The 25,098-nt window shown below is 47.7% G+C and overlaps 1 protein-coding gene across 8 annotated transcripts in view; it reads right to left on the bottom strand.

The window, feature by feature from the left end:
• KIF1B (kinesin family member 1B) overlaps positions 1–25,098 on the bottom strand; it is a 193,410-nt gene that overhangs the window by 13,776 nt on the left and 154,536 nt on the right. For all 8 annotated transcript variants that reach the window (XM_038746530.1, XM_038746537.1, XM_038746533.1 and 5 more), the window contains 12 exons: positions 24,586–24,715; positions 23,511–23,682; positions 19,884–19,974; positions 16,337–16,455; positions 15,410–15,465; positions 13,036–13,144; positions 11,510–11,576; positions 10,949–11,033; positions 10,575–10,680; positions 2,361–2,475; positions 1,698–1,831; positions 899–960 (listed from right to left, as the gene is read on the bottom strand). In XM_038746530.1, the coding sequence (XP_038602458.1) occupies positions 899–960; positions 1,698–1,831; positions 2,361–2,475; positions 10,575–10,680; positions 10,949–11,033; positions 11,510–11,576; positions 13,036–13,144; positions 15,410–15,465; positions 16,337–16,455; positions 19,884–19,974; positions 23,511–23,682; positions 24,586–24,715 (1,246 nt within the window). The remainder of the gene's footprint in view (positions 1–898; positions 961–1,697; positions 1,832–2,360; positions 2,476–10,574; positions 10,681–10,948; positions 11,034–11,509; positions 11,577–13,035; positions 13,145–15,409; positions 15,466–16,336; positions 16,456–19,883; positions 19,975–23,510; positions 23,683–24,585; positions 24,716–25,098) is intronic.

The following is a 25,098-nucleotide window of genomic DNA, read 5'->3' as shown; positions in this document are numbered from 1 at the left end:
AACAATACAAGCACTAGTACTTACGAACATATTTTTGCCCTACTTAGCACTCAAGTATCTGTGTCTGCTTGCTTTATTTTGACTATTCTTCCTGTACGTATCTTTCTCTTTGTCTTTTCCACTACAGCATAAGCTCTTTACGGGCAGGGAACACGTCATTACATTAATCTGTACTTGTTAAGAGCTTAATAATAATAATGGCATTTATTAAGCGCTTACTATGTGCAAAGCACTGTTCTAAGCGCTGCGGAGGTTACAAGGTGCTCAGGTTGTCCCACGAGGGGCTCACAGTCTTAATCCCCATTTTACAGAGGAGGGAACTGAGGCCCAGAGAAGTTAAGTGACTTGCCCAAAGTCACACAGCTGACAAGTGGCAGAGGTGGGATTTGAACCCATGACCTCTGACTCCAAAGCCCACGCTCTTTTCCACTGAGCCACGCTGCTTCTCTGATGTAGTGCACCACTATCCATCACTGGCATTTACTGAGCACTTATTGTTTGCAGAGCACTGCGGTAAGTGCTTGTGAGACTACAATACAGTGGGTAGACACAATTCTGCCCTCAAGGAGTTTACAGTCTAGCGGAATTCTATTAAACAGAAGAAAGGGGTTGAGACGTTTCCACCTGTGGTAGGGCAATGATCGAGGCAAAAGCGTGCTCCTAGAGAGACTGAAATGGACAAAGAGACGCAACGAGGCAGAACTGAGCTTATCTTCCTTTAAGGCTGCATTTTCCTCCTCTCCCTTCCCTGCTCTCCATCCCCCACAGTACCGTCTCATAAGAAAACTCAAAGAATGAAAGATTGGTTTGATTTTGACACCTGCCAAGTGGACAATCTCCAACGCGCTACCACGACGCACCCGCAAACACGCGTGCAATCCAAACCGTCGCGGCTCACCTGGGCTGCCTGTGTCTGCCATTTTGCACAAGCTGAGTTCGTAGATTCCGGTGACCCGGTTACTGTGTAGGAGGAAGCGCCACAGGACACCCATTACTGATTAAAATATACAAATTAAGATGCAGTATCCCTCTCTCCACACTCAGCTAGCATCCCTTCTGCAAAGACGACCTCTCCTCCCCTTCGACAACCGATGGGACTTTCTCGTTCGTTCTGTTGCCCAGCAGGAGCGAGGCCCGGCAGGGAAGGGAAGGTGAGTGGACCTTCACGGACGAGGCTCGTCCGTTTCTCCAAATGGGAGCCTCCAGCCTTATTACCATCCACCTTGTTCACAACTGCTCCTTTTCCACTCTCAACCCAATTTCGTGCCCTCGCTCAGCGGGCAGCTGTAATCAAATCACCCTCCTGACCTGTAACTCCATGCTCGCAGAAAACTAAAGAAGCAGTGTGGTAGAGAAGAAGCGGTGTGACCTAGTGGAGAAAGCACGAGCCTGGAAGACAGAAGGACCTGGGTTCCAATCCCGGCTCTGCCGACCGCTTGCTGTGTGACTTTGGGCGGGTCACTTCACTTGTCTCGGTTTCCGCAACTGTAAAACGGGGATTCCGTATCTGTTCTCCCTCCTACTTAAGAGCGTGAGATCCCTTATGGACCGTGAGACCCAAAAGGGACTGTGTCTGACCTAATTAACTCTTACCTACCCCGGCGCTTAGAACCGTGTTTGACACACACTAAGCACTTAAATATCCTAAAAAAAAAGAAAGAATAAAAATGTGGGACAAAGCATTAAGTAAATCTCACGCGTCTGGGGACTTGGAGTAGCCACTGCCAAAGAGGTTACGCAGAGAGCGAGGGGGCGAGATCTTGGCGTCGCGGGAATAGAAGACCATACACACATCTTTGGTGATCACAGCTGGCTGGATGCAGTGGTCGAGCTGAAAGAAGGTGGAGACACATTTCAAACCCAGTTTGCGAAACAGAGAAACGAGAAAGGAATTCACAGTAGCTCTTTAGAGGAGACGCGGTAGTTTTTTTTAAGGACAGAGGTTAGCATTCTGGAGTGACAGTCTCCTTAAAGATTAGAAGGGCAATTCTCCTATGGGAGATTAGCAACAAACTTTGGATGGCCCCAGGACTAAATCTTTGTCAATCCGTCAGTCTAGCCTCAACCAGAGGGGGAAATCAGAGTAAAAGCTGTAATAGTGGCCACGTAATTAATTGGTTGACAAGAGGCGGCCACCAGGATCCACTGTAATCGGAGAAAAGGGCCAATTAAAAACAAAAAAAAAAACCTTTGGTTATAGCGGGGAAGGACTCACACAAATCAATAGTAAACGGTTCTTTAAATATTCTTACTGCAGTGGTGCAGAGGAGTCAGATTTCGGGAAACTAGGAGGTGTCCTCTATGCATTAACTGCTGGCTGCTTCCCACCCATCCAGGCCCTACTGCAAAACCCCCCTCACCTCCAGGTACGCGGACAGGGTCATGAAGATCTTCTCCCCGTATGGTGTCACTCTGTTCAGCAGGAGGGAATTATGCAGGGAACTATCCCAAACTGCCTCAAAACGATAGAAAGTCCTGCAGCAAGGACAAAAAGGTGGTATAATCGAAGGGAACACGACAGCCACCTCCGCCCCAAGGGTGGCACCCCTTTCATTACCCTTGTTATTGTAGCTTTCAAACACTTAGTGAGCAACTTATAATACGGTTCTGTGCTATCCGCTACGGCTTTGCCACCACACTGCAAGTTCCCTCAACACACTGAGTTCAGCAAGTACCGAGAGAGAATTCACATCTTCCGGGATGTCGGAGGAGACCAGTATAGTTCTTTTTCAACTTAAGCTTGTGTTAAACCTCCCATAGTCTGCTTCAAGAAAAACAAAGGTGAGATCGCCCAGGGAGATGGAAGTGAAGAGGAGGTGTGGGTGGGGATCGACCCTTGAAAGGAAGAAGGAGATAGAGTGAGCATCCAGTTAAGTAAGAATGGGGGCAGGAAACACAGTCTCACAACCAGCAGTTTATAAACTTGATCTCAGAATCCTACAGGACCCGATTAGCCTACCGCCCAGGTTTCCGGGATCTGAGAAGAGCCAAAGGAAGGTTTTCTGTTAAATCAGTGGTTCCTATCAGAAATGTGCACCGGGGAATTGGCAGGGGGAAGGAGTTGGGAAGGTAAGGATTGAAAGCTCAGATCGGCAAAAGAGCTGAAATCGGTCTCTAAAATCAGAGACCCTTGTTCCTGCGGAAGAGAAAGATTTCTGTTTAGGCCTGGGGGACCCAATCCAGCCTGATGAGAGCCTGGGGAGCACGTGTTGGGAAGGGGCACGTCCACACCCCCACCAAGCCCTACTTATTCTCCTGACTGGCCCAAGGGGCTTCAGAGAGGAGAAGGGGTATGTAGGCCTGAGAGCTGCACAGGGTGGGAATGGTGGGCCCTGTGCTTGGCTGCATTTGTAGTCCCAGACAGCGCAACTGGGCTCCCATGCGAGCAGCATGGAACTTCCTCTAGGACAGCACAGTAGCATCAAAGAGAAGCAGCGTGGCTCAGTGGAAAGAGCAAGGGCTTTGGAGTCGGAGGTCATGGGTTCAAATCCCGACTCTGCCATACGTCTGCTGTGTGATCTTGGGCAAGTCACTTAACTTCTCTGGGCCTCAGTTACCTCATCTGTAAAATGGGGATTAAGACTGTGAGCCCCACGTGGGACAACCTAATCACCCTGTATCCTCCCCAGTGCTTAGAACAGTGCTTTGCACATAGTAAGCGCTTAACAAATGCCAATTATTATTATTATTATCAAAGCTGCCACTTCCTGGGGGCTGTGGTCCTCCCTGTCGTAAGGAGGTCTGACACAGGATAGGTAGAATCAATCAATCAATCGTATTTATTGAGCGCTTACTGTGTGCAGAGCACTGTACTAAGCGCTTGGGAAGTACAAGTTGGCAACATATAGAGACAGTCCCTACCCAACAGTGGGCTCACAGTCTAAAAGGGGGAGACAGAAGGAACCTCCTCCCCTCCCCGCTGCCCCAACCCCAACTCTGACCCGAGTCCAGCCTGCTTTTCCTCCGTCCATCCTAGGCCGCAAACCGGGTCTCGGCCCAAGCGGGCTCCGGAGAGCCACACCCCGCAATCGGGTGTTAATTCTCCAAGGGACTATTTCTGCATTTTCAATACAGTGACTGCGTTTAATTCCGTACGAATGGCAAAGACCGGATCTCCTTTATACTGTTCTCCTGCCGGCTTCCCTGTGCCTTAGGTGAAATTCTGCAGAAAGCCTGACAGATAAATCACGGGGCTCCATCCCCGACACGGTTCAGCGGGCAGGGCGAACGGAGACTTTCCAGATGGAGGGGTGGAGAGGGAAAGTAGTTGGTGTTGAGCTCGTCTGCAGCACCCCAGGGTCAGCGCCCTGAAGCATCCTGCTTGACTTCCTTCTCTTCCCTTTCTCAAGCCCACAAAGAAGGCCCCATAGGGGCCTCTGGCTCGGCTCCCCAGGAAAGCCATCTCTCTGCAGGCACTGTAGTCCTTGCTTCTTCCCATTAGGAGAATCTCATCATCAATCGTATTTATTTATTTATTGGGAAGGACAAGTTGCCCCAGCCTTGTTGTCCTTATCAAGTTTCCTGCTTCACGTAGAGCACGCCCCACCCTCCTTTCCAACACTCCCAGGCTCTCTTCCAAACAACTCCTGCAGAGAACGGGGTCTCGACACGTCCCGCTTCACTCTGAAGCTGCTTCTCCATTTTAAGTGCTTCTGGGGAAGCGTGCCAAGACTCCACGGGCTAGTGGAGGGAAAGATGCGGCAGTGAGCGTGAGGGGAGAAAAAACACGGCAAAGAAACCAAGGACGCCAACACCGATGGAACTGCTAAAACCAAGACAGACAAGACAATAGAAAGGAGACACAACGGAGCTGCCCCTAACATGGCTAATTATAATGCCCTGTTCAACCCCTGGGAACTTGGAGAGAAGCGGCGTGGCTTAGTGGAAAGAGCACAGACTTGGGAGTCAGAGGTCATGGGTTCAAATCCCGACTCCGCCAATTGCCAGCTGTGTGACTTTGGGCAAGTCACTTAACTTCTCCGGGCCTCAGTTCCCTCATCTGTAAAATGGGGATTAAGAGTGTGAGCCCCCCGTGGGACAACCTGATCACCTTGTAACCTCCCCAGTGCTTAGAACAGTGCTTTGCACATAGTAAGCACTTAATAAACGCTATCATTATTATTATTTCTAGACTGTGAGCCCACTGTTGGGTAGGGACTGTCTCATGTTGCCAACTTGTACTTCCCAAGCGCTTAGTACAGTGCTCTGCACACAGTAAGTGCTCAATAAATACGATTGATTGATTGATTAAATGTATCTCCCCCAGTGCTTAGAACAGTGCTTGGCACATAGTAAGCGCTTAAAAAATACCAACATTAGTATTATTATTGGGGAGTCTCCAAAGCTTTGAAGGAACACTAGCATCTGGGCTACCAATCAACCAGTACTACCACTCAGAACTGCATGTATCCACCCCAGCACTTAGTAGTAGAGTGCCGGGCTCAAAGTAAGTGCTTAACAGATGCCACAATTATTGTTATTATTAACTGGTCCATGCTGGTTTCATTCTCCTTGCAAATTCTCCTTTCCATTTGACTCGAGATTGACCGGGTGAAAATCATGAGTACCAACAAATCCCTCCTCCTGACTTCTACAAGCGCTTAGAACAGTGCTCTGCACATAGTAAGCGCTTAACAAATACAATCATTATGATCTCGGGTTGGGGCTGCTGGCATGTTTCTACTAACCTGAGACTAGAACCAAAGGCCCTCTTGTTGCCTTGTTTATTTTGCTGTTTACAAAGTTTACAAAGTTCCAGAGGTTCCCTTCACCCACACGAATGCTTCCTAGCTGTGCAAACATTTGGTAGCCAATGGAAGTCTCAGTTGAAGCAAGAATTTCCACTATCCTCCAGAAGGTCCGCTCACATTTCTTTTTTCCCGTTTGTGTCCCAACAGACAAAAAACAGGATCTAGACAAGGGCCGCGGGCATTTTTGACACCAGTTAACATTATTAATAATGATAATTATGGCATTTGTTAAGTGCGTGCTATGTGCTGAGCACTACTCTAAGTGCTGGGGTACATATAAGGTAATCAGGTTGACCCATGTGGGGCTCACAGTCTTAATCCCCATTTTACAGGTGAGGTAACTGAGGCCCAGGTAAGTGAAGTGGCTTGCCCAATACAGGCTGTCCACTCCTTGTGGGCAGAGGAATGTGTCTGCTTATTGTTCTACCATCCACTCCCAAGCACTTAGTACAGTGCTCTCTGCACACAGTGAGCACTGAATACACAACTGAATGATTGAATGAAACCTGCCGCTTCTCTGGCCATATTTATTACTCTATTTATTTTACTTGTACATATCTATTCTATTTATTTTATTTTGTTAATATGTTTGGTTTTGTTCTCTGTCTCCCCCTTCTAGGCTGTGAGCCCACTGTTGGGTAGGGACCATCTCTATATGTTGCCAACTTGTACTTCCCAAGAGCTTAGTACAGTGCTCTGCACACAGTAAGCACTCAATAAATAAGATTGATTGATTGATTGATTGGCCAGGGCAGGCAAAAACTACCCTGTTCAAAGAGTTTCAGGCTGTTTACGAGTGGGAACACCCTTTAAAGAGCCCCTAAGATGTGTGTGGGATTGGGTGATTGACAAAGACCCTCAGCTGCATCATACTGCTGATCAAGACAGAAACTCTGCAGCTGCATGTAGATATAAGTTTGCCACCTGTTGCAGTTTACCAAACTGAATAAACTTCTAACTATGAGTTCCTCTGGGCTTCCCCTCTAGTCTCGATGTAAAGAAGAGATGGGAAAAGACATTTCACTCCGATAACTGGGATTCTGAGGAGTTCACTGGGTAGACTGAGAAGCAGTGTGGCTCAGTGGAAAGAGCATGTGCTTGGTATGGGTTCAAATCCTGGCTCTGCCACTTGTCAGCTGTGTGACTTTGGGCAAGTCACTTAACTTCTCTGGGCCTCAGTTCCCTCATCTGTAAAATGGGGATTAAGACTGTGAGCCCCACGTGGGACAACCTGATCACCTTGTATCCTCCCCAAACGCTTAGAACACTGCTTTGCACAGAGTAAGTGCTCAATAAATGCCATCATTATTATTGTTAGATGAGGCAGAGCAGCCCGGAGAGCCAATGAGAAAAGTGTCATCGAAATCACACAAGCAGCCTCTGCTCTGCCCTCATCTCCAGTCAAAAAACACCCCTCCCCGCCCTGCTCTGCCCTGGCTCAGTCCAGGACCAGATGAAAGCAATGAAAGCAGATCGCGATTCAGGGCAATGGGCCTCTCTAGTTTTCAGCACAGAACGCAGCAAAAAAGCAGAAGGGAAGGGAGTGTTGCGGGAAGACCAAAGCTCTGGGGTGAGGAACAACAAGGGTTTCAGGGTACACAGGTGAGAGCACAGTAAGCGCTCAATAAATACGATTAAATGAAAGCTGCCTTGGGGACCCAGAAAGGGATCCTTAAGGAAGTCCAAGATGAGACAGCTCAGTCAGTAAGTCAATCGTATTTCCTGAGCGCTTACTGTGCACAGAGCACTGTCTTAAGTGCTTGGGAGAGTACAATATAACAGACACATTCCCTGCCCACAAGAAGCTTACAGTCTGGGGGGAGCTTACAGATATGTATGTAAGTGCTGTGAGGCTGGGAAGGGTGATGGGGGATGAATAAAGGGAGCACAGCAGGGGGACGTAGAAGGGAGTGGAAGAAAAAGAAAGGAGGGCTTAGTCAGGGAAGGCCTCTTGGAGGAAATACGCCCTCAAGAAGGTTTTAAAGCCGGGGGAGAGTAATTTTCTAATATGAAGAGGGAAGGTGTTCCAGGCCAGAGGCAGGACGTGGGCGACAGGTTGGCAGTGAGATAGATGATATTGATGGACAGTGAGAAGGTTAGCATTAGAGCTTGGCACATAGTAAGCGCTTAACAAATACCATAATTATTAATTATTATTATTAGAGGAGAGAAGTGTGGGGGCTGGGTTGCAGCAGCAAAAGAGTGAGGTGAAGTAGGAGGGGGCAAGGTGATTGAGTGTTTTAAAGCCAATAGTGTGGAGTTTTTACCTGATGTGGAGGTGGATGGGCAATCACTGGAGGTTCTTGAGGAGTGGGACAACATGGCCTGATAGGTAAGTTTGGTCCCAGGAATGAGAGAGATTTATTCTAAAGATCTCACATGCTGACCTGGGCATGGATTCCACGGTCCCTTGGGACCACGGAGCGAACGTCTAATGGCAGTGAAAATGAGGGTGCGCAAGGCCCTGGAACAGCGGAGAGGCTTGTACGGGAGAGGTTTGGACGGGAAGCTAAAAAAAGGCAATTGCAGCAACACAAGGGAAACATAAAGCACTCTGCTCAACAAGAACTATTATGAGCAAAAGAAGCAAATGGAAAATACCTAGGCATATCCTTATCAAGAAAGAGCCTGTAAAAACATAAAAGAGTTGTTGTTAGTGCAGCCATAAGCCAGAGAGGAGGACAGCAGAGGAGCAAGGGCAGAAAAACCAAACAGGGAGAAAAGACAACACAATCAGAAAACAATTGTACGGACAGCACACACAACACACACAAAACTCCCCAAATGCACAGAAATGATGGTGGCAGGAGTTCTACTCCAGAGACCTTGTTAAGACACACAAAGGAAGGCCCTGCTCTCTGAGGTATGAACTAAAACCTCTGTCCTTCCTCAGACCTTTTCCCTGGTGGCCTCCGCCTCGGTTTCAGGCAGCAAGGGAGTTGGTGCAGGTAGTGAGAGAGCCAGGTAGAATTCCCAAAATAGGACCCACGGAAAAGCTGGGCTGAGATTCTCACAATCCTGTTCCAGCCCTGGGACAGGAGGAAACCCCCTCCCAGTGTAGATTACACAGCCAGACTAATCTGTGGTTTTGTGGAGCAGCTCTCTCCTCTCCGGATTCAATTGCAACCAGATGACAAGTCGGCTGAATTTCACCAGGTTATCGCACCAAATCCCTGCCTGACCTGTTGTAGGTGGTGCTTCGCCGGGCACTCCCCAGAGTGCCTGGCTTCCGGGAAGGTCAGTGCTAGCGGCATTCCAAGCAGGCACAGCCCTTCCCTCTAACGTTCTGCTCGGCTCCCCGGGGAAATCGAGGCAGTGATTCGGTGGAAAATCCCTGCCGAACCACCGCCGCTGATGTCTGCCAGCAGACGGCGGCCGACGTTCAGCAAACACGGGCTTCCCCAGAAAAGGCCCCCCTGAATAGTTTCCACATTGCAAGGGCTGGAACTGCTGGACCAGAAACCCATCTGTTCCTCCTCCTCCTCGCCCTTGCTTCGTCTAGTCACGCATTCTCAAGGAGGCCGTTCCCCCTTTCGAAGCCCTGCCCCTGATTTCTGAGGGAGGTGCAAGACGGGATGCTGATGGCATCGGTAAGGGAGGACACGGCCAGTCGGCACGAAGGAGATCTATTAAAAGCAGCGCGGTGCTGGGAAGGCTGACAGCCGGAAAGGGGAAGCACTGGCCCCAGTTGCTGGCCACGACCGGAGGGATGATCTGAAAATAGATCTCCTGAGTGCAACCCAATTCTATCTGCTCATCGTTAAAGAGCCCCAATCTCTCTCCAGTGGAGAAACCGTTCCTGCAATCTTCCTGACACTTGTTTTCTTCTTGACACCCACCTAGACTGAGAGTTGGCCCAGTTGGGGGACGGGGAGGGTCAGGGGGAGAAGAGAGAGAAAAAGAGAGAGAGAAAGGGAGAGGGAGAAAGAGAGAGGGAGAAAGAGGAAGAAAGAGAAACAGTGAGAGACATAGTGCTTCAGTCCATATTAAAACACTGACCCTCCTATTTCCAGCTTCTGCAACATGATAAAGTACTTCTCCAGAAGCCTCCCTCTCTCATTGTCCCCACTGGAGAGATGATTTTTTTTCCCCCCTCAGGGACAGACACAAACCTCGGCCCCAGCAAATCCCTCTGAATCATTTGCAGGCAGTCACTGGGGCAATCGTTCTCTCCTAGCCACATTACTGAAGAAAGAGCTTAACAAAGTTCCATTTGCCGGTTACTTCTGTTCTACTGAACTCTGCCAAGTGCTTAGGTTACTGCTCTGCACATAGTAAGTGCTCAATAAATACCACTGATTGATTGATTGATTAAAATAAGAAAAACAGAAATGAGCTCTTAAAAGTAGTCCGATTGGGTCAGAAAGCTGTACAAAAGCTCTTCGCCTTCCTCATTAATCAAAAGCAGAGCTAAAAGGCAAACAACAAGAGGAACTGAGTTCATCCACGCAGCAGTAACGCCTACCCACAAGAGGCTTCATTAGACCTCAGAAGGCATATTTCCTCTATAATGTACAGGTGCACATTTCTCCCTGGGAACTTCATACGGCAACATGAGGTCCTAACAACACTGCAGCTGCACTTTAAATCTCCTGGATGACAAGATGAAGTGTCTTTCTCCCTTCCCTCTCCACCCTCTCACAGTTTATTCCAATCCAGTCTCCAATGCATCGACGGAGAAAAACAGGATTTTATTTTCCTGGCTCCCAGAGTGGACCACCAGAGGATGGCCAAGCAGGCCTAGGGACCTTGGCAATGGGAGTCTGGACTCTAAAATCCCCCCAGCCCACCACAGCTTGGGCTGAGCTCCCTAAGGCACCCCACCTGCTAGAATTATGCGAAGACTTGAGGTACTTGGCAGAGATGATGTTCAGGGACAAGATGGCATCCACCGCAGCTTCATCCACCTCCGCTTTGTTCCGGATGCGGCCTGAGAAAGGGACGAAGGCATCAAAGTCTGGGCGTATTTCTTAAAACCAAAGGTCAATTACTGGAACAAAAACATTTCTAACCCCCTTGCAAAATTTCTTATTCCATTCCAGACAGCTCAGATGACTAGATGGGAAAGGGAGGTCAAGATGAGAACCAAAGAACAATGGCAGTTTTGGAGCTGGGGTCAGAGAGAGAGAGAGAGAAAGGAAAGAGAAAGAAAAAGAAGAAGAGAGGGAGAAGAGACAAGAAAGAGAAAATATACTCACCCACCACCAGCTCCCGCACATCTTTCCAATGTAGCTCACTGCCCTTCTCGTGGATAATGGTCATTGTGATCCGACGCTGGATCCCCTTGGGGGAAATGGGACAAAATCACTTGATTTGGCTGATCTTTTTGTTGATTTGTTTTTAGAAACCTCGATCACTGCACTCGGTGTGTACAAATAAGGCAAGGACCCTCATATGAGGTGGCTGAGTTGAGGGGGGGGGGGGGAAACAGACCCCACCCTGGTGGTTCTCCAAGGAAGCAAGTGAAGACCCACTGCACAGAAGTGTGTCAACGGGATGATTTTCAAGTTTAAACCAGGCTCTTCAAAGCGTTATTTATGTAAGCAAAATGGAAGGAAGCACTGAAAAGGCAGCCTTCTGGAGAAAGCTGAGTCAGCTCCTCTTTTGAAATCTACAAGCACCACAAAGAAGGGCATAGAGAAATATTGGCCCTAATAAGGGGAGAGAGAGATGGACCCCACAGGACATGGCAACTGAAAATTCTTATACCCAACACTCCTCCCTGTTCCCCCTGGGGTTTCCTTCAGCCCTATGTGTACCTGGTGAAGCAGGTAGGTCCCCTGGCATGGCAGGCCTGCGGTATGGTCCACGACAGCGGGGATGTACCTATATAAACGGTGACAATGAAGGGGGAAGTTAGAGGCAGGGACTGATGAACAATTGCCAGTTGAAATGTCTGCACAGACATTCCAAGCATCCCCGGCCCCCGAGGTCCCCCAAATCCCTGCCACAGGATTCTTGGTCGCCACTCGATATTCATTACTGCATGTTCAAAGGTTGGTTATTCTCTGCACTTTTTTGCACTGCCTGCTGGTATTCCATTCTAATCTCTAATCATTCTAATCCACCTTAATCATGAAACCCACTGCGATTCTGTGCCTAAGTCCCACCATTTGGCGGGCTCGGACAGATGATTCACTTAAATATTCATTCATTCATTCAATCGTATTGATTGAGTGCTTACTGTGTGCACAGCAATGTACTAAGCGCTTGGAAAATACAATTCAGCAACAGAGACAATCCCTGCCCACAACGGGCTCACAGTCTAGAAGGGGGGAGATAGACATCAAAACAAGTAAACAGGCATCAACAGTGCTTCTGGCACCTATTATCAATCATTCAATCATATTTATTGAGAGCTTAATCTGTACAGAGCACTGTTCTATGCGCTTGGGAGAGTACCATGCAACAAAATTAGCAGACACATTCCCTGCCCATAACAGGCTTACAATCTTAGAGGGGCTTACAGTCTAGACTTACAGTCTATTAAGCAAAAAACTATCAGCCAAAGCACTGAGCTAAGTGCTAACATTATCATATTAGACCTAATCCTTGTTCCTTATGGGACTCTCAGTCTGAGAGATGGGGAGAGCAGGGATCTAATCTGCATTTTACAAATAAGGAAACTCAGGCTCAGAGAACTTGAGTGACTTGTCCAAGGCCACCCAGCAAGGCAGTGGTAAAGCTGGATTAGAACCCGGTTCTCCTGACACCCAATCCCATGCTCTTCCCACTAGGCCATTGTACTTCCCTATATCCCTCTATAAATTGGCAATCTGGCCTATGCAGCTCAAAAAAGAGCCTGCCCTGTCAGAAAACACAGTGCTTAGCTGCATTCTTGGCTGAATAAAATACTCTCTACATTTAGAAAGGTTTGCTCTGATGAAGCTTAATGGACATGACCAGCCAACTTTCTTGCCATCATCTCATGGTGAGCAGGGAATGTGTCTACTAACTTTGTTATACTGCACTCTCCCCAACACTTAGTACAGTGCTCTGCACATAGTAAGCGCTCAGTAAACACCACTGACTGTTGGATGAGAATGCCCACAATGAAGCAAACAGTGGCAAAAGCAGACCCGCTCTGTGATGTGGATGTCTGTTTCGCCAACTGCACGGACAGCAGTAGATCCAGGTAATCGCAGACATGACCTTGTTATGAAATGGCGATTTGCAATCTGGGCTGGGCTCGAGCCCCTAATCCAAAAGAGAGAGAGATTCCACCACTCCCTTCCAATTCTTCAGGCCCTGTTCGTTATTTAGAAACTTAGAAAGTTGCACTTACTCTCCTGTGGGCTCCAGCTCGCTGATTTCAAACCAAACAAGGAGGTCATACTTGCTCATGCTCTGGCCCAAGCTTGTGTTGCTCATGGTGTTTAATTTTGTAGCTGGCACTTGAATAAAAATGATTTTAGATGGCATCAAAACACTGCTTAAATTCAGTCATTGAAAGGAAATATTTTGGTTCCAAAAGTCAACTTTCCAGGAACCCCACCACTGGTCTCATTTCCGGGGTGGAGGATCAAATCCAGGTAAGTGATTTGAGCCCTACGGTTTGGAAGCTGGGACCCAGAAGCTCCTTTCAGGGCAGAAAATGGATGGCTGCTGGGTCCCCAAAGCCCACTGAGTATAGACAATACTCCCCCCACCACCCCAAGACAGATGACACAACCTGATGCAGCTTGGCGATATTTTATATCATACAAAGAGATGCGTCAACACACTAAGCCATCGCACTCCACAGAAGCACGTCGTGCTTTCAAAAATAATCAGCCCTCCTCTAAAATGTTGGCCCTTTGCCGTTTTATCTGAATTCATGAGAAAGAAGAAATGGTCTACAGGAGATAAGGATAGCATATAAACCACATATGGAAGCTCTAACGAAGGACTCTGGGAGATGATTCATTCATTCTGTACACTGGGTCAGACATGATTACATACTCTAAAGATCAGTGGATTTCTTTAGCCAAAAAATAAATAAAAAACCAGCCTCACACCCAACTCTTGTTTTTCGTCATTTCAATTCTAGCAGGGTGAAAATTCACAAGCATTAGCTTATTAATAACCTGGAATCAGAGCTCTCAACGTTTCTGGACCCTTCAGACCACTCGTCTATTTGAACAATGTACAGAGGAGGGCCCTTTAAAGTTCCTAATCTTTATGGCACCATTTTAGTTGAACTGTGAGTTGGTGATCTCACCAGGAAGGAAAAAAATCAGGGCATCTCCGTAAGAGTCAGAAAAATTCAGCCGGATTACAGGGAGGAACTGCACAGTGAAAAGTGCTACTGGGCAGGCCATTTTAGGGACGAAGAAGAGAAAAATAAAGAGCACTTCCCTTTCTGGCCTGGTCTCGTGAAAGGAAATGGGCCAGAATCACGACGATCGCTTTTGGTTTTTTTTATGGCATTTGTTAAGCGCTTACTGTGTGTCAAGCACAAGATAAGCAGGTTGGATACAGTCCCTGTCCCACATGGGGCTCACAGTCTTAATCCCCATTTTACAGCTAAGGAAACTGAGGCACAGCAGTTAAGTGACTTGCTCAAGGTCACACAGCAAACAAGTGGCAGAGCTGGGATTAGAACCCAGGTCCAATCAAAGATCGGGTCCAAACCGGTGCCAATGCACAAAACACGACTCACCCCTCAGGGTCAAATACCACGTGTGGCTTCTGGACAAGGGTCAGGGCGTGGCTCTACATCTACTGCACAACAGATCTGGCTACTAACCATCGTGTTTGGGCACCTTCTCGGCCTGGCAGCCGGGGACAGGCAGAAAAAGAAAAGGTGGCAACTGATCAGCCCCATCCTGGAAGGCAGCAATGGCGGAGGATGCAAGCACGTTGGCCTGCTCCGAAAACGTGTCCAGCACATGCCCGTTCACATAGCCAGACATGAGATATCGAATCAGCTCGATCTTTCTCTTATGGTCTGGAGGGCAGGATGAGGAGCCAGAGCAACGGGAATGAAGAATGACAACGAGGAGGGGAAGATGGGGCAAGTGGACGGAGGGGCGAGAGAAAGGAAATCAGGAGGGGAAGAAACGAGATCATTGAACATGCAGAATTATATAAACAAGCAGAGAAAAACTCAAGCTTTACTTTGGTGAAACTGAAAATATGCAGGACGTTAATGGGAAAGACAGTTACAGAGCAGAGAGGTTTGGGGAGAGATGGGTCACTAGGCCCGGCCAAGGACTGAGGAAGAACTTAAGAGTGGCCCAGCCCATCAGTTGTATTGCAACGTGCCCAGGGATATCATCCACCACTCCTACCGAGCGTCAGGATGAGGATGAGGACTCGGGGGAGGAAGCTGGAAGCTTTCCCATCTGTAAAATGGGGATTGAGACTGAGCCCCACCTGGGGCAGGGACTGTGTCCAACCAGATCTGCTTGTATCCACCCCAGTGCTTAGTACAGTGCCTGGCACATGGTAAGTGCTTAACGAATACAAGAATCAGTATTATTATTATTTTTATTTTGCCTGGGACATTTGACCTCTGATGCTGGAAAGGTGGACCAACAGGCCGTAACTTGGATGCCCACCACATGCCCCGGATTGCCTTAAGCACTTGGAAGTGAGGGACGTGCCTTGCACCTGTAAATATATTTACTCGGTGGGCATTCAAATGAACACGCAGGAAGTGGGCGGCTAATTCTCACCTGGTTTGGAGAGTGGCATTGGTGGTGGGAAGAATCGCCGGGAGGGCTGGGGAGGGCTGCGAAGAGAGGAAGGTGCAATCAGGTTCCCGGGACTGAAAGTGAGGATGGTGCTTAGCCCCTTATCATAATCATTTCCCTTTAGTAATTAGTGCTTCCTGTTTCATCTCTAGCATCCGACCAAATATTAGCGGAGCATTCATTCTTGGGAAGCTTGGGCTGGGCGCTTTCTGGCAACAGCTTCCCCAATTCTTCTTTTATTGGGAAGCGGGGAAATGCTTCCTGAATGCACTTGAATTGGTACCTTAGTAGAGTGCCTGGCACATAGTTAAAGCACTTAACAATTACTATCACTATTATTATTATTATTGCCTTTGCCAATCTTATTCCTCCTCCCCATGTTCTCACCTTCTGCCCTATAAGGCAAACCTGGTAAGATCCCTCTTGACTCTCCGGTAAAATTCTTCCTGGTTAAAGGGGAAACACAGTGAGCTTGGGATTTATGCTTCCCAAAACCTGTAGAAAAACTGAATGTTTCAGGAAGGAGCTTGGAGCTTGGGCTTTTCAAAGACTGGATTCCTGCAGCCAGTTATATGAAGTTTCCCCTACTGTGCTCTCCTAAGTGCTCAGTACAGTGCTCTGCACACAATAAGCACTTGATACATACGCTCGATTGATTCCTGTGTCTCTGCTCTTCCCAGACTGCAGTCAGACCCCTCTCTCTAGGCACAACAGAGAGAACCTGAGGCCCGGGAGGGCTCACTAGAGTCTACATGACCTAGATGAAGATCATTTAGAGAGTCCTAGGAGGTTTTGTTGAGAGAAATGAAGAAAAAGCGGGGCCTCATGCTTGAGTTGGGTTCCAAGGAAGGAATTCTTTCTTTCCTGAGAAGAGTGATTCAGGAAAGCCCTTGTTCATTGGGTCCCAACCTGTTAAGCTCCTGTCCTTGCAAATGAAGAGGGTGATGCTGATAGTGGCCAAACACTTCAAAGACAATAGGCTTGCTTTTGATGTACTCCACAAAGGACTCAGTCACTTCCACTGCAATCTGGCAAGGAACGAAATCAATGAAGATCAGTGAATGAGGACACACTGGCCAAAAAGCAAACAAACAAAAGTTTTTCTGGCCTCAATCAGAATTTAAGATAGATAAACCACCACAGTGAAAAATACCCATTCTCTGCACAGGTTAAGTCAGATGACGGAGCTCTCCCATCCTTCTCCCTCTGGGACCAGGTACGGTTTTATCTCCTCCTGCCAGTTCTCTCACTCGCACATATCAATCTCATTTCTCTTTCTCTCTTGCTTGCTCCTTCCAAAACACACACACTCTCTCTCTCCTCCTCTCCTTGTCTTCTGTGGGGAGGCCCACAGGAGTTTCTGACTACCGAATCCTTAGCTCTATTTTGGCCAGGCCCCCCCCACCTAGTTTTGGGCTGGGCTTGGGTATGCCTTGACACCCTCCTTTTATAAGGTCCCTTACGGCTGGGTGATTTGGTGCTCTGTGTTCCCCTTTAAGCTTCCACAATGGGTTCCCAGAACCCCTAGATATTCAAACCCACCACCCATCTTCAGCGCTTGTACTCATTCTGAGCAATTCTGTATATATATATATAATTCAATTCTTTACTTACTTCCCTCTTAGATGGTCAGCTCCCTTTGGGCAGGTGAATATCATTTCTCTGTTTTGTATTCCTGAGCTCTTAGTGTAGTACACTGCATACAGTAGGCCCTTAAAAAATCACTATTAAGCTCAGTTCTTCTAATTGGCTCTTGGAATTACAAGTGCCATATCCCCGCTGCAGCAATCATGTTTGAATGAGCTAACCCACAGGCTTGAAAATTCCCTTCCCTTCATAAAAGAGATGTCCGGACCCACTTCTGTGCCCAATGACGAGAGTCCTGTTTAGGTCTGATTTCAGATGACCAACCCCACACCCTGACGCTCTCCAACCCCACTGAACAGCAACCTGGCTGGCTCTGAAACTTCAGGCCTGGACTGCCTGAATGCTGCAATTTTAGAAGACTGGTCAGCCTAGCAGTAAAGAGAGGGCAACCAGCTCCTTCCAATAGCTGCTTCTGGCTGTAATTCTGGTGACAGCAATACTCAGGGGAGGCGAGTAAGGTTTACATTTTCAGCAGAAGGTCCTCAGCCCTCTTTTCCCTCCTCCCCCAGGTTACTTAGCTGTGCAGTGAGAAGATAAAAGCATCTATGAACTAAAGCCCTACGTAGCACTCATGTATATAATAAATACCATTGATTGACTGATGCCTGCTCAATTCATTTTTGACTGCCCTAGTTGTAAAGATTTTTATGTCTGCCTCCCCCACTAGTGTGTAATCTCCTTGTGGGCAGGAACATATCTCTTCTTTATTAGGTACATTCCAAGTGCCTAGTACAGTCCACGGCACCAAGTGGGTGCTCAATAAATGCTGCTGCTACTAGTGCCACTACTGCCGGGAGAGGAAGACCGTCCAAATCTACTAGGTTTGGCCCTGTGCCAGGCTGAAAGAGCTTCAAAGACTTGGGTCCTTTGGCAACTACTGACTGACTGGGCTGTTCTGTTTGCCCCCAGGGACCGTGATCTGAGGGCATGAGAGGGCTCCTTCCTTCTACCCACCCTGAGTCTTTCTTCTTCCCTGCCTGAGCCACTCTCTCATTCCACCTGAACAGCAGCTCTGCCTCGGAAACCTCCAGGGCCCTGCTCTCATGTCTCCCATATTCTCACTCCCTCCTTCTTTCCTTCCTTTTGGATGGCAAAGCCTTACCATACAAAGGCGGGGCAGAAATCGGTCCAGGTTGCCGAGAAGAGTGAGCTGGAGCTGGGAGCCACAGAAGCGAGGAGCACCAGGGCCCCGTGTCTGCCCTCACACTGTATCTCAATCTGTAAGATCTTCCAACTGTCAGTACTCATTGTAGCCCACCCTCAGCGTGAAGCCGAGGAAAAGGTAAAATTAATGATAGGGTACAAGGGCCCTAGGCACTCCCTCGCCCCACAGATAAGCACACCTTCTTTGGAAACAAAAACTCCTCACTATTGGCTTTAAAGCTCTCCATCACCTTGCCCCTTCTTACCTCACCTCCCTTCTCTCCTTCTACATCCCAGCCCGCATACACTGCTCGTCTGGTGCTAACCTTCTAACTGTGCCTCGATATCACCTGTCTCGCCACCGAACCCCGGCCCACGTCCTACCTCTAGCCTGGAACGCCCTCCCTCTTTAAATCCGCCAATCACTCTTCCCCCCTTCAAAATCCTACTGAAGGCTCACCTCCTCCAAGAAGCCTTCCCTGACTAAGCCCCCTTTCTTCAGCTCCACCCCCTTCAGTGTCACCTCAACTCGCTCCCTTAGCTCTTCTCCTCCTCCCTGCCCCACAGCATTTATACACATATATATATGAGTATATCTATAATTCTATTTCTTTATATCGATACCTGTTAACTTGTTTTGATGCCTGTCTCCCTAACTCTAGACTCTAAGCCCGTTGTGAGCAGGGATTGTTTCTCTTTACTGCTTTATTGTACTTTCCGAGCGCTTAGTACAGTGCTCTGCACACAGTAAGCACTCAATAAATATGATTGAATGAATGAATGAATTAATTAATTAATGAAACAAGATCCAGAATCCATGCTGGGAGTGACATGTTTTAGGGGCTCTTCAGAAATGCCAATTTGGGCCCTTGGTCTCACCTCCAACTCCCCATCCTCCCAGGCCCTCCCTCACTCTCAATCCCTCTTTCAGTGGTTGGAGTTGCTTCTTTTATTGTGAGGGCTTCAGTTTCTTTTTTCCTTTCTGTTGGTTAGATACGATGATGTAGCAGCCTTGGAAAGAGCTGATTAAAGACAGACACACGTTTGGCAGCTGCTCTCACTCTTCTTTGAGGTCTAAAGGGCTCAGCTTTAGATGATGGAGACTACAGGCAGATTTGGATTATATAAATTATGCATATATTATGCTATCTGTAAACTAATTACATTATCAATTATTGCAGAGAAAATGGGACCGTGAACCCTACGCAGCAGTAAAAGGTGCTACGGATTCAGACCGACTGTTATCTTCCAGGAGCGTAAATATGAACTATATAAATGCAAACTGAATTTCACACTTCATGATTTAAAAAGCAAAAAAAAGGTATTCAAAACACTATTTTCTTAGAAATCCTCTACTTCACACGTTATGGGGTGGGTGGGAGTAACATAGAAACTGGAAACAATGAACCGAGTCCAAGTTGAAGGAGAATTTCACTAGCCTGGGCTCACTGTAATTCACACAGGAATTACAATGAGGATTACATCACCACTTTGGGCACTCCCTCTATTGTCTATTCTACTGGAAACCTCCCCTCCCCCTCATCCCTGCGATCATCTTCCTCCAGCTCCTCTTGGCTGGGAAATATGAATGGAGCCCAAACCCAGCAGCTGTGCCTCTCTAGCCCAACCCCCATGCCTCCAGATCAAGTAGAAACAGGTCACTTACATTCTGGACGTGATAAAAGCCCAGGGGACTGCCCCTGCCATTGTTTTTAAGGGGTTCCGTGGAGAAAGCTTCATCATGGCGATGTAAAAAGCTAAATCAAGAGAATAAACGTAGTATGCATTCAGTGTTCACCCCAGATACACATCTTAGAATTTAGCTCCCACAAAGAACGCAGAAATCTAAAGACTGCTTACCCATATCCTCATTATAAACTTGCATATCGTTTTTTTTGTACTTACCGCCGGCAAAAATTTTTGTTGAACCTCTCTTCCCCCAAGATAGGCAGTTTATTTCAGACAGACAGCGAGAGTGACATTTTTTACTACAACTGGGGGCACTCCAGTTCATCTCCCTTGTGTCTTTACAGCCCAGCTCACACTCTGCATTCCTCTCCAGCTAACCTATTCACTATGCCTCACTCTCAACATTGCTGCCTTGGGCCCCTTGCTCACACTGTCTCCCCCTGCCTGGAACTCCCTTTCAAATAATCAATACTCTGTTGAGCACTTTGTGCAGGGCATTAGACTAAGTTTTGGGACAGTTCAATAAACAAACTCTCAAACATGCTCATGTATACCCTATTGTAAAAAAACCCCTCCTTTGACCCCATGGCTCCCTCCGGTTATCAGCCCATCTTACTCCTACAATTCTTGTACAAATTCCATGAGTGAGTTGTCTACACCTGCTGCCTCCACTTCCTCTCTTCCAATTCTCTCTTTGACCCCCTCCAATCTGGCTTCTGTCCCCTTTGCACCAAGGAAACAGCCTTCTCTATCAATGACCTCCTTCTTGCCAAATCCAACGGCCTCGACTCCATCCAGATCCGCCTCGACTCCTCCGCCGCATTCAACACTGTGGGCCACCCCCTTCTCACTGAAACATTATCTAACCCTGGCTTCACCAACCCAGTCTTCTCCTGGTCCCTCCTGCTCCATCTTCTTCGCAAGCTCCTCCTTTCCTCTCTCCCTCTAACTGTGCAGAGGGAAGCAGCAATGCCTATTGGAAAGATTATGGACCTGGATTCTGATGCTGACTCCATCACCGGTCCGCTGTGACCTTGGGCTTAAAGTCCCTGTGCCTCAGTTACCTCATCTATAAAATGGGGATTAAGACTCTGAGGCCCATGTGGGATAAGGACTGTCTCCAACCTATCTTGTATCTACCCTAGTGTTTAGTACAGTGCCTGGAACACATTAAGTGCTTAACAAATACCATTAAATAAACCCCCAAACCCAGGAAAAACCGTGGGAATCCCTCAAGGCTCAGTTCTGGACCCCCTTATATTGTCTATATACACTTTCTCCCTTGACGAACTCATTCACCCCAACGGCTTCAACTACCATCTCTATGCTGACGATTCTCAAAACTACGTCTCCGGCCCTAACTTTTCTCCTTCTCTGCAATCTCGCATCTCCCCCTTCCTTCAGAACATCTCTACTTGGACGTCCCAGGGACAGCTCAAATTTGACATGTGCGAAACAGAACTTCTCATCTTCCCACCAAAACTCTGCTCTCCCCTTGTGTTTCCCATCACTGTAGACAGCACCACTAACCTCCGTGTTTCACATGCCTGTAACCTTGGCATTAACCTCAACTCATCTCTCTCATTCAACCATCTATTCAATGTCACCAAATTCTGTGGTTCTACCTTCACATTACTAAAATCTGCCCTTTCCTCGCCATCAAACTGCTACTATGCCGATCCAAGTAACTATCCTATCTTAACTTACTCCTACAGCCTCCTGACCTCCCTCTCTCCTTTCTCTCCTCACTCCAGTCCACACTTCACTCTTCTGCCAGTTCATTTCTAGAAAAAACATTCAGTCTCCATCTCCCCACTCCTCAAGAACCTCCTGTTGTTGTACATCCTCCTCCACATCCAACAGGAACTCTGTACCATTGGCTTTAAAACACTTAAATCAGCTCTCCCATGTTTTACCTCACTGACTCCTACAACAACCCAGCCCACACTTTGCTCCCCTAGCACCAACCTACTTACTATACTACATTCTTTTAGACTGTGAGCCCACTGTTGGGTAGGGACTGTCTCTATATATTGCCAACCTGTACTTCCCAAGTGCTTAGTACAGTGCTCTGCACACAGTAAGCGCTCAATAAATACGATTGATTGATTGATTGATTGATTCTCATCTTACTAACCACTTACCTGTGCCCACATCCTCCCTCCAGCCTGGAACTCCCTCCCCCTTCATATCCAATAAACCATCACTTCTCCTGCCTTAAAAGTCTTATTAAAAGCACATCTCTTCCAAGAGGCCTTTCCTGATAACCCTCATTTCTCTGACTTGCTCACTTCTGTGTTGCCTATACACTTGGATCTATACCGTTTAAGCACCTGATATTTTCACCACAGTACTTATGTACATACCCATATTTATATTAATGTCTGTCTCCCCTCTAGGCTGTAAGGTCCTGTGAGCAAGGAATGTGTCTACCAACTCTCCTGCATTGCAATTTCCCAAGCACTTAGTACAGTGCTCTGCACACAGTAAGCATTCAATAAAAATAAATACCACTGACTGATGAACTGATTCAAACAGAGTTAGAAGACAATCTCTGCCCTCAAGGAGCTTACGATCTAGCAGGGAGACAGACCCAAAAATAAAGTTACAGGTAGGAGGAATCCTGCTTCAAAACCACCAGACCAGAGCTCTCTCTGTGGCTCAATGGAAAGATCCTGGGCTTTGGAGTCAGAGACCGTGGGTTCAAACCCCGGCTCTGCCAAATGTCAGCTGTGTGAGTTTGGGCAAGTCACTTAACTTCTCTGGGCCTCAGTTACCTCATCTGTAAAATGGGGATGAAAACTGTGAGCCCTCTGTGTGACAACCTGATCACCTTGTAACCTCCCCAGTGCTTAGAACAGTGCTTGGCACATAGTAAGCAATTAACAAATGCCATCATAATTATTATTACTATTCAAAGCCCTCTAACATCTCATCTCCTCCAACAGGCTTTCACTGACTAATTTTTCTTCTTCTGAAAAATTATCTTCGTCTTATCTTCCCAGTGACCACCTCATCACTTTTAGGCTACCTCTGTACTGGCTGACCCTGCTCTGAACTCTCCAAAGAGATGACAAGAATTTGGCCTGGGGATCAAACTGTGGCAAATGTAGGAAGAGTGGAGAGCAGCAGCCTGCCTGGGGATTATGGCAGGCGGAGGCTGCAATTGCTATTAAGGGGACACAGAAAAGCAAAATGGCTTAAGGACAGCTGGGGTGGGGGTGGGGGAAATAGAGGGAGGATGACATTTTAAATCCATTCGCATTCAATCTGGAAAATGGTTTTACTGTCCTATATTGCCTATGCACAAAATGAATGCTGCCAAAAGAATTCACCGAGCTCTCAAGGCTCAGCATTTGAACTACTCTCCTGCTCAGACAGAAATGATGGCAACTATTTGCTGTGGTTAGCTGGACGTCAGACAGCCCTCTGCCTCACCCCCTTACCACCTTATGCTCCTCTTCCCACAAGAGGTGGGACATATCGACAGCTCAATTCAACCTTTACATAACCGCCAAGTCTTACTTTTCAACAATGAAGGAGACCCTCCTCCAGCCCAGCTCTCCAGCTGGTTGAGTGCTCATAAGGCAGAAGAACAGCTTACTTGAACTGGCAGAAGATATCCGCGTACTCAGGGAGGATGCCGCTGGCCTGCAGTACGGTCACTCGGAACGTGAACACGTTGCCCAGCTTCAGGTGGTCACCAGCCTCCTCAGAGAACCCTTCCATCACCATCTTGCCATCCAGCAAAGTGCCTGACTTCAAGTCTGAAATGCCTGATAGGGGCGGGGGGGGAAAAGATTCAGTGTGACTCTCTGCTCCATGTATAATGACCAGATCCACCTATCCAAGCTGCAGCAGTGTGTGTCCCCCCAGCACCCCATCAAGCCACAGACCAATGCCACCAGGAAGCCCCGCCATCCTCAACCATGCCATCCTGGGACCTCACTCCTGACCATGAGGGGGTCAGCAGGGTCTTGAGGAACCCCAGCTGTGGCAGTGGCACACTTCTACTAAATCTGCCACACTGGGAAAGCTCTGGTGGTGAATGGACTCTGGATGACTTGTGAGGTCCCTGGGGAGCCCCATTACCTACGACCACCCAACTTGTTGGACTCTGATCCTTGTTTTTCATGTTGCTTTTCTTATTTCGTTCTAAGTGCCCATCACCAAACCCCTCCCAATACTCCCAAAGAGAAGCAGTGTTGCCTAGTGGGTAGAGTACAGGTTTGGGAGTCAGAAGGACCTGCCAATTAACTGTACTGTGACCTTTGGCAAATCACTTCGCTTCGCTGTGTCTCGGTATCTCAACAGTAAAATGGGGATTAAGACTGTGAGCCCCATGTGGAACATGGACCGTGCCCAATCTGATTAGCGTCTATCTACCACAGTGCTTAGTCTGGTGCTCGGCACACAGTAAGTGCTTAACAAATACCATAAAAAAACTACAATCTTAGATTGGGAGCCCCTTGAGGGGCAGGAAAGGGTCCAATTCTCAACCATTTTTTTCCCAGCGTTGAGTACAGTGCCTTATTAAGCAACCCTAACAACTCTAACCCTATACAGTAGATGCTTAATAGATCACTACTATTACTACTACTATCCCCTCTCTCCTCCGTGAATCAGGACTGCCACTTCCCCTCGACAGCCTGCTTACTCGGTGCTTTCTGTGCACTCACCCAGTTCATTCATTCGATTTATCTCTTCTGGAGGACTGATGACCTCGGTACTCTGCCCCTGTCCTTCCACAATCCTCAGTTCCTCCAACGACAGCCCAGAGCGAGTCATCGCCACAGAAGAAAAGTCACTCTGAAAACAAAACCGGGAAAAGCCCAAGAAAGAGCTTTTTGGGCCGAGTTCCCGTCCACCTCTCCCACTCTTCCATAAGCAGTATATGCCCACACAGCTACACAGATTTAAAACAGGCAAAGAGGAACAATAAACAGCCATCTCTGGCTGGGCTGGGAGTGTGGAAGAAGCCATCAAAGGAGGCCAATCTCAGATCCAATCATATTTCATACAATGCCCTGTTCATTTGATTTGTGTGTGACATTACATTACAGTGGGAGAGGCCTACCACACCCCCACAGCCACTAATTCCTAATGTTAGCCTGCAATAAAGGTGAGGGGTTTATCACTAGCTTCAACTACTCACTCTGTTGATACTGCAACCCCCAAATCGCCACACTTCT

This window comes from Tachyglossus aculeatus, chromosome 5, assembly GCF_015852505.1.
Source record: "Tachyglossus aculeatus isolate mTacAcu1 chromosome 5, mTacAcu1.pri, whole genome shotgun sequence".
NCBI classification, from domain to species: Eukaryota; Metazoa; Chordata; class Mammalia; order Monotremata; family Tachyglossidae; genus Tachyglossus; species Tachyglossus aculeatus.
The sequence above is the reverse complement of the archived record's forward strand: the minus strand, read 5'-3'. Positions and strand labels throughout refer to the sequence as shown.